Below are 11,984 nucleotides of genomic sequence, written 5' to 3' on the forward strand. Positions count from 1 at the left end.
TATCTCCTCCTATTACTCCATATATCCTCCCTATATCTCCTCCTATTACTCCATATATCCTCCTATATCTCCTCCTATTACTCCATATATCCTCCCTATATCTCCTCCTATTACTCCATATATCCTCCCTATATCTCCTCCTATTACTCCATATATCCTCCTATATCTCCTCCTATTACTCCATATATCCTCCTATATCTCCCCCTATTACTCCATATATCCTCCCTATATCTCCTCCTATTACTCCATATATCCTCCCTATATCTCCTCCTATTACTCCATATATCCTCCTATATCTCCTCCTATTACTCCATATATCCTCCTATATCTCCTCCTATTACTCCATATATCCTCCTATATCTCCTCTATACTCCATATATCCTCCTATATCTCCTCCTATTACTCCATATATCCTCCTATATCTCCCCCTATTACTCCATATATCCTCCCTATATCTCCTCCTATTACTCCATATATCCTCCTATATCTCCTCCTATTACTCATATATCCTCCCTATATCTCCTCCTATTACTCCATATATCCTCCCTATATCCTCCTATTACTCCATATATCCTCCCTATATCTCCCTATACTCCATATATCCTCCTATATCTCCTCCTATTACTCCATATATCCTCCCTATATCTCCTCCTATTACTCCATATATCCTCCCTATATCTCCTCCTATTACTCCATATATCCTCCCTATATCTCCTCCTATACTCCATATATCCTCCCTATATCTCCTCCTATTACTCCATATATCCTCCCTATATCTCCTCCTATTACTCCATATATCCTCCCTATATCTCCCCCTATTACTCCATATATCCTCCCTATATCTCCTCCTATTACTCCATATATCCTCCCTATATCTCCTCCTATTACTCCATATATCCTCCTATATCTCCCCCTATTACTCCATATATCCTCCTATATCTCCTCCTATTACTCCATATATCCTCCTATATCTCCTCCTATTACTCCATATATCCTCCCTATATCTCCTCCTATTACTCCATATATCCTCCCTATATCTCCTCCTATTACTCCATATATCCTCCTATATCTCCTCCTATTACTCCATATATCCTCCTATATCTCCTCCTATTACTCCATATATCCTCACTATATCTCCTCCTATTACTCCATATATCCTCCTATATCTCCTCCTATTACTCCATATATCCTCCCTATATCTCCTCCTATTACTCCATATATCCTCCCTATATCTCCTCCTATTACTCCATATATCCTCCTATATCTCCTCCTATTACTCCATATATCCTCCCTATATCTCCTCCTATTACTCCATATATCCTCCTATATCTCCCCCTATTACTCCATATATCCTCCTATATCTCCTCCTATTACTCCATATATCCTCCCTATATCTCCTCCTATTACTCCATATATCCTCCTATATCTCCTCCTATTACTCCATATATCCTCCCTATATCTCCTCCTATTACTCCATATATCCTCCTATATCTCCTCCTATTACTCCATATATCCTCCTATATCTCCTCCTATTACTCCATATATCCTCCTATATCTCCTCCTATTACTCCATATATCCTCCTATATCTCCTCCTATTACTCCATATATCCTCCTATATCTCCCCCTATTACTCCATATATCCTCCCTATATCTCCTCCTATTACTCCATATATCCTCCTATATCTCCTCCTATTACTCCATATATCCTCCTATATCTCCTCCTATTACTCCATATATCCTCCTATATCTCCTCCTATTACTCCATATATCCTCCCTATATCTCCTCCTATTACTCCATATATCCTCCTATATCTCCTCCTATTACTCCATATATCCTCCTATATCTCCTCCTATTACTCCATATATCCTCCTATATCTCCCCCTATTACTCCATATATCCTCCCTATATCTCCTCCTATTACTCCATATATCCTCCTATATCTCCCCCTATTACTCCATATATCCTCCCTATATCTCCTCCTATTACTCCATATATCCTCCTATATCTCCTCCTATTACTCCATATATCCTCCCTATATCTCCTCCTATTACTCCATATATCCTCCTATATCTCCTCCTATTACTCCATATATCCTCCCTATATCTCCTCCTATTACTCCATATATCCTCCTATATCTCCCCCTATTACTCCATATATCCTCCTATATCTCCTCCTATTACTCCATATATCCTCCTATATCTCCCCCTATTACTCCATATATCCTCCCTATATCTCCTCCTATTACTCCATATATCCTCCTATATCTCCTCCTATTACTCCATATATCCTCCTATATCTCCTCCTATTACTCCATATATCCTCCTATATCTCCTCCTATTACTCCATATATCCTCCCTATATCTCCTCCTATTACTCCATATATCCTCCCTATATCTCCCCCTATTACTCCATATCTCCTCCTATATCTCCTCCTATTACTCCATATATCCTCCTATATCTCCTCCTATTACTCCATATATCCTCCTATATCTCCTCCTATTACTCCATATATCCTCCTATATCTCCCCCTATTACTCCATATATCCTCCCTATATCTCCTCCTATTACTCCATATATCCTCCTATATCTCCTCCTATTACTCCATATATCCTCCTATATCTCCTCCTATTACTCCATATATCCTCCTATATCTCCTCCTATTACTCCATATATCCTCCCTATATCTCCTCCTATTACTCCATATATCCTCCTATATCTCCTCCTATTACTCCATATATCCTCCTATATCTCCCCCTATTACTCCATATATCCTCCTATATCTCCTCCTATTACTCCATATATCCTCCCTATATCTCCCCCTATTACTCCATATATCCTCCAATATCTCCTCCTATTACTCCATATATCCTCCCTATATCTCCTCCTATTACTCCATATATCCTCCTATATCCCCTCCTATTACTCCATATATCCTCCCTATATCTCCTCCTATTACTCCATATATCCTCCTATATCTCCTCCTATTACTCCATATATCCCCCTATATCCCCTCCTATTACTCCATATATCCTCCCTATATCTCCTCCTATTACTCCATATATCCTCCTATATCCCCTCCTATTACTCCATATATCCTCCCTATATCTCCTTCTATTACTCCATATATCCTCCTATATCCCCTCCTATTACTCCATATATCCTCCCTATATCTCCTTCTATTACTCCATATATCCTCCTATATCTCCTCCTATTACTCCATATATCCCCCTATATCCCCTCCTATTACTCCATATATCCCCCTATATCTCCTTCTATTACTCCATATATCCTCCTATATCTCCTCCTATTACTCCATATATCCCCCTATATCTCCTCCTATTACTCCATATATCCTCCTATATCTCCTCCTATTACTCCATATATCCTCCTATATCTCCTCCTATTACTCCATATATCCTCCTATATCTCCTCCTATTACTCCATATATCCCCCCTATATCCCCTCCTATTACTCCATATAGCCTCCTATATCTCCTCCTATTACTCCATATATCCCCCCTATATCTCCTCCTATTACTCCATATATCCTCCTATATCTCCTCCTATTACTCCATATAGCCTCCTATATCTCCTCCTATTACTCCATATATCCCCCTATATCTCCTCCTATTACTCCATATATCCTCCTATATCTCCCCCTATTACTCCATATATCCTCCTATATCTCCTCCTATTACTCCATATATCCCCTATATCTCCTCCTATTACTCCATATATCCCCCTATATCTCCTCCTATTACTCCATATATCCCCCTATATCTCCTCCTATTACTCCATATATCCTCCTATATCTCCCCCTATTACTCCATATATCCTCCTATACCTCCTCCTATTACTCCATATATCCTCCTATATCTCCTCCTATTACTCCATATATCCTCCTATATCTCCCCCTATTACTCCATATATCCTCCCTATATCTCCTCCTATTACTCCATATATCCCCCTATATCTCCTCCTATTACTCCATATATCCCCCTATATCTCCTCCTATTACTCCATATATCCTCCTATATCTCCCCCTATTACTCCATATATCCTCCTATACCTCCTCCTATTACTCCATATATCCTCCTATATCTCCCCCTATTACTCCATATATCCTCCTATACCTCCTCCTATTACTCCATATATCCTCCTATATCTCCTCCTATTACTCCATATATCCTCCTATATCCAGTGGCGTAGCTAGAGCTTTTGCCGCCCGGGGCCGGTCCCGAGTTTGGCGCCCCCCCGACTCAATACACACAAAGGTTACCAAAAATAGTCAGGACAACACGGACAGAAAAAAAACTCTTTATTGTTTAACTGAAACTTTAAATTGTCCCTTTGGGAGTAAAGTTGATTTCAAATATTTTAGAATTTTACTTTTCTTGCCTTTCTGTTTGCAAAATCGTTGATAACATCATCAAAGTCTATTTCTTCACTCAGCTGATGTTCAATAGACAGAATGGCCATATTTCCTAAACGCATGGCGCTCATTGTGGATCTTAGGTGATTTTTAATCAGCTTTAACTTGGAAAAACTCCTCTCACAAGTAGCAACACTTACAGCAATAGTAAGAAAAATGCGAAGGAGTATGACAATATTTGGAACTGAGTTCTCTAGACTGTATTTTACAATAAACTGCAACAGTTCAAGCGGACTGTCCTCCTTCCATGTCTCTTTTTTGTCTTGTGTAACAGCAACATAAAGAAAACTTTTAAGCCTTTTTCTCTCAATGAGGAACTCTTCCTTATTAATATCATCGTGATCTTGATTTAGCTGACACTCATACTTATCGTCCAAAAGGTGTGATGGAGTAAGGAAGGCATATTTTTCAGCAAGAGCATGAAGCTGTTGAAATCTTGTTGTGATTTCTTGGATCACTCTGTCCAACGAAAGGTACATTTCTCTCATCAACTCCGTTTCATATGGCAATGCAGCGTCTTGCGATTCTTCACCTGCCATCTTTTTCTTCTTTCTAGAGCGGCGATCCATATCTATTCCCAAATCTTCACAAATTTCTTTTGCATAAGCTACTGAATGCTTAACTAATTCCTCTCTGTTTTCTGTTAAAAATGCTTTTAATGCTCCAAGTTTTGTGTCACATTGTTGGATATTTAATCGTTTGGTCTGTAGGTAGACCTGTGTGTCATTAATTTCTTTAAGCACAGATTCCCACAGGCCAAGAAAGCACAGGAAGGAAAAAGATTGTAATGCAACAAGCAACACGCCAGCATCTGACCTGGTAACTCTATTTTCTTCTTCACCAGTTAAATGTTCTACAGCCTGTAAAACTTTGGAGTACCGTATTTTCCGCTTTGTAAGACGCACTTTATTTCCCCCAAATTTGGGGGGGAAATGTGGGTGCGTCTAACAAAGCGGATATACCGCTTACCATTACAGGCTGGGAGGAGGGGGTGTCCGCCGCCGCTACCGCCTGCCGCCGCTGTCGTCCGCCGCCACTGCCGGGGTTGTCCGCTGCTGCCCCGGGTGATGCTGAAGGCTCCGGTGCTGCGGGGGGCTCTGGCGACATATTGTGAAAGACCAGAGCCCCCCGGCAGTTCTTCCATGCGTTCCAGTATGACTAATTCCGGGAAAATGGCCGCCGGAATCTCGGGAGATGAGATTTCAGCGCTGAGATCTCATCTCTCGAGATTCCGGCGGCCATTTTCCCGGAGTTAGTTCCAGTATGACTGACTCCGGGAAAATGGCCGCCGGAATCTCGGGAGATGAGATTTCAGCGCTGAGATCTCATCTCTCGAGATTCCGGCGGCCATTTTCCCGGAATTAGTCATACTGGAACGCATGGAAGAACTGCCGGGGGGCTCTGGTCTTTCACAAAATGTCGCCAGAGCCCCCCGCAGCACCGGAGACAGCCCTACAGCACAGGAGCCCCCTGCAGACCCCTCATCCCAGCCTGCAGCAAAGGAGCCCCCTGCAGACCCCTCATCCCAGCCTGCAGCAAAGGAGCCCCCTGCAGACCCCTCATCCCAGCCTGCAGCACAGGAGCCCCCCTGCAGCACAGGAGCCCCCTGCAGACCCCCTCATCCCAGCCTGCAGCAATGCTCCACTCCTGCCTCCGGCAACGAGCCTGGGACCCTGATCCACCACAACCACAACCCCCGGTAAGTAATAAGACGCATGGATTATAAGACGCCCCACCAATTTATTAAAAAATAGTTTTTTCCTATTTTTCTCCTCAAAATTTGGGGTGCGTCTTATAATCCGGAGCGTCTTACAAAGCGAAAAATACGGTAATTTTTTTTCACTGCACTCACAGCATCTCCCCGTGCACTCCACCGAGTTTCTAATACACGCTTGACACTTTGACCAGTGACTGAAATCAGAACATCCCAGCGATGGGTAGAAGAAGAAAAAAATGTGAACAAACGCTCCACAGTTCCAAAAAATGTAACCGAACTCAGTGCAACAGAAGCTGCATGTACACCTGCCAAATTCAGAGAGTGATTTGTACATGCAACAAATTCAGCTTTTTTGTTTATTTCCTTAATGCGTCTCTGAACGCCAGTATGTTGACCAGCCATTACAGCAGCATTATCATATGCTTGTCCTCTACAATTTTGGATGTCAATTCCGTATTTTTCTAATTGTTGCAAAATCACAGTTGAAATACTCTCTGAAGTTTTACCTTTTATTTCAATAAAATCAACAAATGATTCCACAACCTTAACTTCATTTCCATTTATCATAACGTAGCGTAAAACTTGGCACATTTGATCCTTATGAGAAATATCAGGGGTGCTGTCAAATATCATAGAAAAATACTTTGCTATTTTTACTTGCTCCACAACTTTGCTTCTTACTTTCCCTCCCAAAATTTCTATAAACTCATTCTGAATTGTAGGAGAGAAATATGATGTAGCAAACTTTTTTCCAAACTTGATTCTTAGAATATGTTCACGTAGCACTGGATCATATTTCGCCAACAAATGAACTAATTCTAAAAAATTTCCCTTTTTTCTAGTTGATTCAGGTTCGTAATCAGTCTCATGATGGATTACTTCTCTGTGACCCCGTAAAGCCAAATTTTGTTTAGCAAGGAATCTAATGATATCCAACAATCTTGCAAGTATCTCCCTCCACTTCTTCACATTATTTTCTACTTCTTCCTGTACTTTTTTATCAATTGTTACGCCACGTTGGAGTCCAATTTCTAACTCCTTCCATTTTGTGAAACATTCTACATGGGCCACACTAGATTCTTGGTTGTATACGTTAGGATTAAGTTTCCACCATGTGTTGAATCCATTCACTGAATCAAAATTAGACTGACTTGTTTCTGCATCTGCAAATAGTCTGCAACAAAAGCAGTAAAGGGCTTTTTTGGAAGGAGAGTACAGCAACCATGACCTCAACATTTTTTCATTATTTGGCAGAGTTTTAAAAAACCAGTTGCGTGTAAGTTTTCTGTCTTGTCCTTTGATTGATGCTCCCTCACGAACCACTTCAGCAAAGTCTGAGTCTAGATGCTGAACCACTGATGCACCTTGACGTACCAGTAAGATCCTTGTATCATCATTAATTTTACTTGGCCAAAGACCAACATCCTTTAAATCAATAGCAGGAATATTTTGATCGTCACACTCCTCATTGCTTCTTGAAGTTGAAGAAGCACTTGGGTCAATGTCTTGGTCATCACACTGCTCATTGGTTCCTGAAGTTGAAGGAGCACTTGGGTCAATGTCTTGGTCATCACACTGCTCATTGGTTCCTGAAGTTGAAGGAGCACTTGGGTCAATGTCTTGGTCATCACACTGCTCATTGGTTCCTGAAGTTGAAGGAGCACTTGGGTCAATGTCTTGGTCATCACACTGCTCATTGGTTCCTGAAGTTGAAGGAGCACTTGGGTCAATGTCTTGGTCATCACACTGCTCATTGGTTCCTGAAGTTGAAGGAGCACTTGGGTCAATGTCTTGGTCATCACACTGCTCATTGGTTCCTGAAGTTGAAGGAGCACTTGTGTCTGATGCTGTGAATTTAGGAATCTCCTCAGCAACAGGAGTAGTAGTATCGTGGCTGAGATATTTTAGTAGTGCACCTTCATTTTTTTTCAATTCTTCCTCCTTAGCCTTTTTCTTTTTTCTAAACATTGCACCACTTTCTTTTCTTCGCTTCATTTTATCTAAGCCTAACAAAATAACAAAAAAATAAAGTTAGGTCAGACCAGGGCCCGGGCCACCAGGATGGCACTCCTGTAGCTGGCATAAGAGCGGGACTGGTTGCAGACACTCCAGCATTCCCAGAATGACGTCACTTTCTGCCTACGTCTGGGTGCTGCTACACACAGTCCCGCCCTCCCACCAAATGACCAATCGGCCCGGCAGCGGAGTAAGTTGGTAAAGCCTGTACGCTGAATTTGAATTGTCTATGATGCATTTTTTAGAATAAAAAAAATGCAGCAGAAATAAGACCTCAGATGGACAAGTTAAATTCTTTCGCCGGTGAATGTTACCATCACATGATCGGGACTGCAAAAAAAAAAAAAAGTTCTGCTTACCACCAATGTGACCGCTGGGACCACAACGCGATTGCTGGGACCACCAACGTGATCGCTGGAACCACCAAGACCTCTGGGACCACCAACGTGACTGCTGAGACCTACAAAGCTTTTTTTGCTCAACTCTTTTTTTTTTTTTTGCTCACACAGGGTTAATGCCGGCGGTAACGGACCGCGTTATGCCGCGGGTAACGCACTCCGTTACCGCTGCTATTAACCCTGTGTGACCAAGTTTTTTACAATTTACAACAATAGTTAAAACATCTAATGTTAAAAATAATAATAAAAAAAAAACCATTATATACTCACCTACGCCGCTTTTACCGCTCCTCGCGAGACAACCGCCACGTTCCGTTGGCATAGATCGTCTGGCAGAAGGACCTGCCGTGACGTCACAGTCATGTGACCGCGACGTCATCACAGGCCCTGCGTGCCTAAAGTATAAAGTATAATGGGGAACACCTCGTTCCCCCCCCCTCAAAAAAAAGGATAAATAGATAAGAAAGTCTGAAGGACCCTAAAAGTGGTGTGTAAAAAGAAACTGCAAATACATAAATAAAGTGCATAAATGCGGCCTCCCCCTTATCACCACACCGGGCGGCTGCTGTCCGGCGGTTGCTCACCTCAGCCTGGTGCGATCCTCTCTGCCTCTGATCTGATGTGATCTGCTGCTGTGCGGACGCTCAGAAATCCCCGGTGCTTCCTGGAATCGCTGCAGTGACACTGACAGGAGATCGAAAGTGAAAGTTACGGGTAATATAATAAAAGATGCGAACTCGGCTTCAGGAAAATGGCCACCGCGATCTCCATCTGCGCACGCGCGGCATCCCGCGGCCATTTTCCTGAAGCCCCGGGAAGCCGAGTACTACCATTTGTGCATGCGCGGCCTCCGGAAGATGGCCGCCGCCAGCGATAATCCGTGGTATAGCGCAGATCGCGCTTGTTTTCTTCAGCCAGCGCCGGCTGCGGCCCGGTGACCCACCCCCCGCATTGTGCCGCCCGGGGCGGCCCGCCCCCCCTGCGCCCCCCTTCCTACGCCACTGGGAGTATAATAGGGAACCTGAGTGTTAGCTTTCGGCAGATTATGGCAGGACCCACTTTTAACGTCATAATCACAAGCATTTTATCTGGAACTCAATCTAGACCCAAAAATATTAAATTAATGTACACCGTATTTATTTTCTCTTTAAAAAAAAAAAGGAAATGCAAGCTAGGTTGTTATAAGTAGAACTAAGGGTACCGTCACACAGTGGCATTTTGATCGCTACGACGGCACGATTCGTGATGTTCGAGCGATATATCTGTGACGTTCCAGCGATCTCGCTGTCTGACACGCTACTGCGATCAGGGACCCCGCTGAGAATCGTACGTCGTAGCAGATCGTTTGAAACTTTCTTTCGTCGTCTAGTGTCCCGCTGTGGCGGCATGATCGCATGGTGTAACAAAGGTGTGCACGATATTGTATACGATTGTTGGTAAAATATTTGAAGGGTTTCTGAGGGATGTTATTCTGGATTATCTCAATGAGAATAACTGTTTAACTCCATATCAGCATGGGTTTATGAGAAATCGCTCCTGTCAAACCAATCTAATCAGTTTTTATGAAGAGGTAAGCTATAGGCTGGACCACGGTGAGTCATTGGACGTGGTATATCTCGATTTTTCCAAAGCGTTTGATACCGTGCCGCACAAGAGGTTGGTACACAAAATGAGAATGCTTGGTCTGGGGGAAAATGTGTGTAAATGGGTTAGTAACTGGCTTAGTGATAGAAAGCAGAGGGTGGTTATAAATGGTATAGTCTCTAACTGGGTCGCTGTGACCAGTGGGGTACCGCAGGGGTCAGTATTGGGACCTGTTCTCTTCAACATATTCATTAATGATCTGGTAGAAGGTTTACACAGTAAAATATCGATATTTGCAGATGATACAAAACTATGTAAAGCAGTTAATACAAGAGAAGATAGTATTCTGCTACAGATGGATCTGGATAAGTTGGAAACTTGGGCTGAAAGGTGGCAGATGAGGTTTAACAATGATAAATGTAAGGTTATACACATGGGAAGAGGGAATCAATATCACCATTACACACTGAACGGGAAACCACTGGGTAAATCTGACAGGGAGAAGGACTTGGGGATCCTAGTTAATGATAAACTTACCTGGAGCAGCCAGTGCCAGGCAGCAGCTGCCAAGGCAAACAGGATCATGGGGTGCATTAAAAGAGGTCTGGATACACATGATGAGAGCATTATACTGCCTCTGTACAAATCCCTAGTTAGACCGCACATGGAGTACTGTGTCCAGTTTTGGGCACCGGTGCTCAGGAAGGATATAATGGAACTAGAGAGAGTACAAAGGAGGGCAACAAAATTAATAAAGGGGATGGGAGAACTACAATACCCAGATAGATTAGCGAAATTAGGATTATTTAGTCTAGAAAAAAGACGACTGAGGGGCGATCTAATAACCATGTATAAGTATATAAGGGGACAATACAAATATCTCGCTGAGGATCTGTTTATACCAAGGAAGGTGACGGGCACAAGGGGGCATTCTTTGCGTCTGGAGGAGAGAAGGTTTTTCCACCAACATAGAAGAGGATTCTTTACTGTTAGGGCAGTGAGAATCTGGAATTGCTTGCCTGAGGAGGTGGTGATGGCGAACTCAGTCGAGGGGTTCAAGAGAGGCCTGGATGTCTTCCTGGAGCAGAACAATATTGTATCATACAATTATTAGGTTCTGTAGAAGGACGTAGATCTGGGGATTTATTATGATGGAATATAGGCTGAACTGGATGGACAAATGTCTTTTTTCGGCCTTACTAACTATGTTACTATGTTACTATGATGTGCGCATAGTAACCAACGGCTTCTACATCGCACATACGTCATGAAATTATCGCTCCAGTGTCGTACATTGCAAAGTGTGACAGCAGTCTACGACGCTGGAGCGATATTGTTACGATGCTGGAGCGTCACGGATCGTGGCGTCGTAGCGATCAAAATGCCACTGTGTGACGGTACCCTAAGGGTAAAAAGATAATACCCCGCACTGCTGTTGTAGTTAGACCCTATTATCCAAACAACCCTTTGTTCAAGAGAGGACCGACAAAATTCCTTTATATAACAACGGGGTGCAGCTTCTGCAGAACAACATGAAAGTCCAAGAGAAAAAGCCAAAAAAAAGTGCACTTACCCGAGTGTGGTGGTCACAATTTTTATTCGGACATTTTTCAAAATATGCAGGGAGGGATGTGAACAAAGCGGACAACGGCCGTTTCGTGCCTTAGCACTTCAACGGGTCCTACCAATATCTGGAACTCAATCTAGACCCAAAAATATTAAATTAATGTACACCGTATTTATTTTCTCTTAAAAAAAAACAAAACAGAAAATGCAAGCTAGGTTGTTATAAGTAGAACTAAGGGTATGTTCACACTATGCTGTTTTTACTGCGGA

General features: G+C 42.6%; 1 protein-coding gene across 1 annotated transcript; it reads right to left on the reverse strand.

Moving 5' to 3' along the window:
• Positions 1-4,399: 4,399 nt before the first annotated feature.
• On the reverse strand, positions 4,400-7,386 carry LOC138654661 (zinc finger MYM-type protein 1-like; the record flags this gene model as incomplete). The annotated part of the gene is made up of 2 exons (XM_069743497.1): positions 6,286-7,386; positions 4,400-5,377 (listed from the first exon to the last, which is right to left on the reverse strand). Coding segments are annotated over exons 1-2 (2,079 nt in total), but the record flags the coding sequence as incomplete, so codon positions are not given.
• Between the last annotated feature and the right edge of the window lie 4,598 nt (positions 7,387-11,984).

Source organism: Ranitomeya imitator, unplaced genomic scaffold (genome assembly GCF_032444005.1).
Source record: "Ranitomeya imitator isolate aRanImi1 unplaced genomic scaffold, aRanImi1.pri SCAFFOLD_427, whole genome shotgun sequence".
Taxonomy (NCBI): domain Eukaryota; kingdom Metazoa; phylum Chordata; class Amphibia; order Anura; family Dendrobatidae; genus Ranitomeya; species Ranitomeya imitator.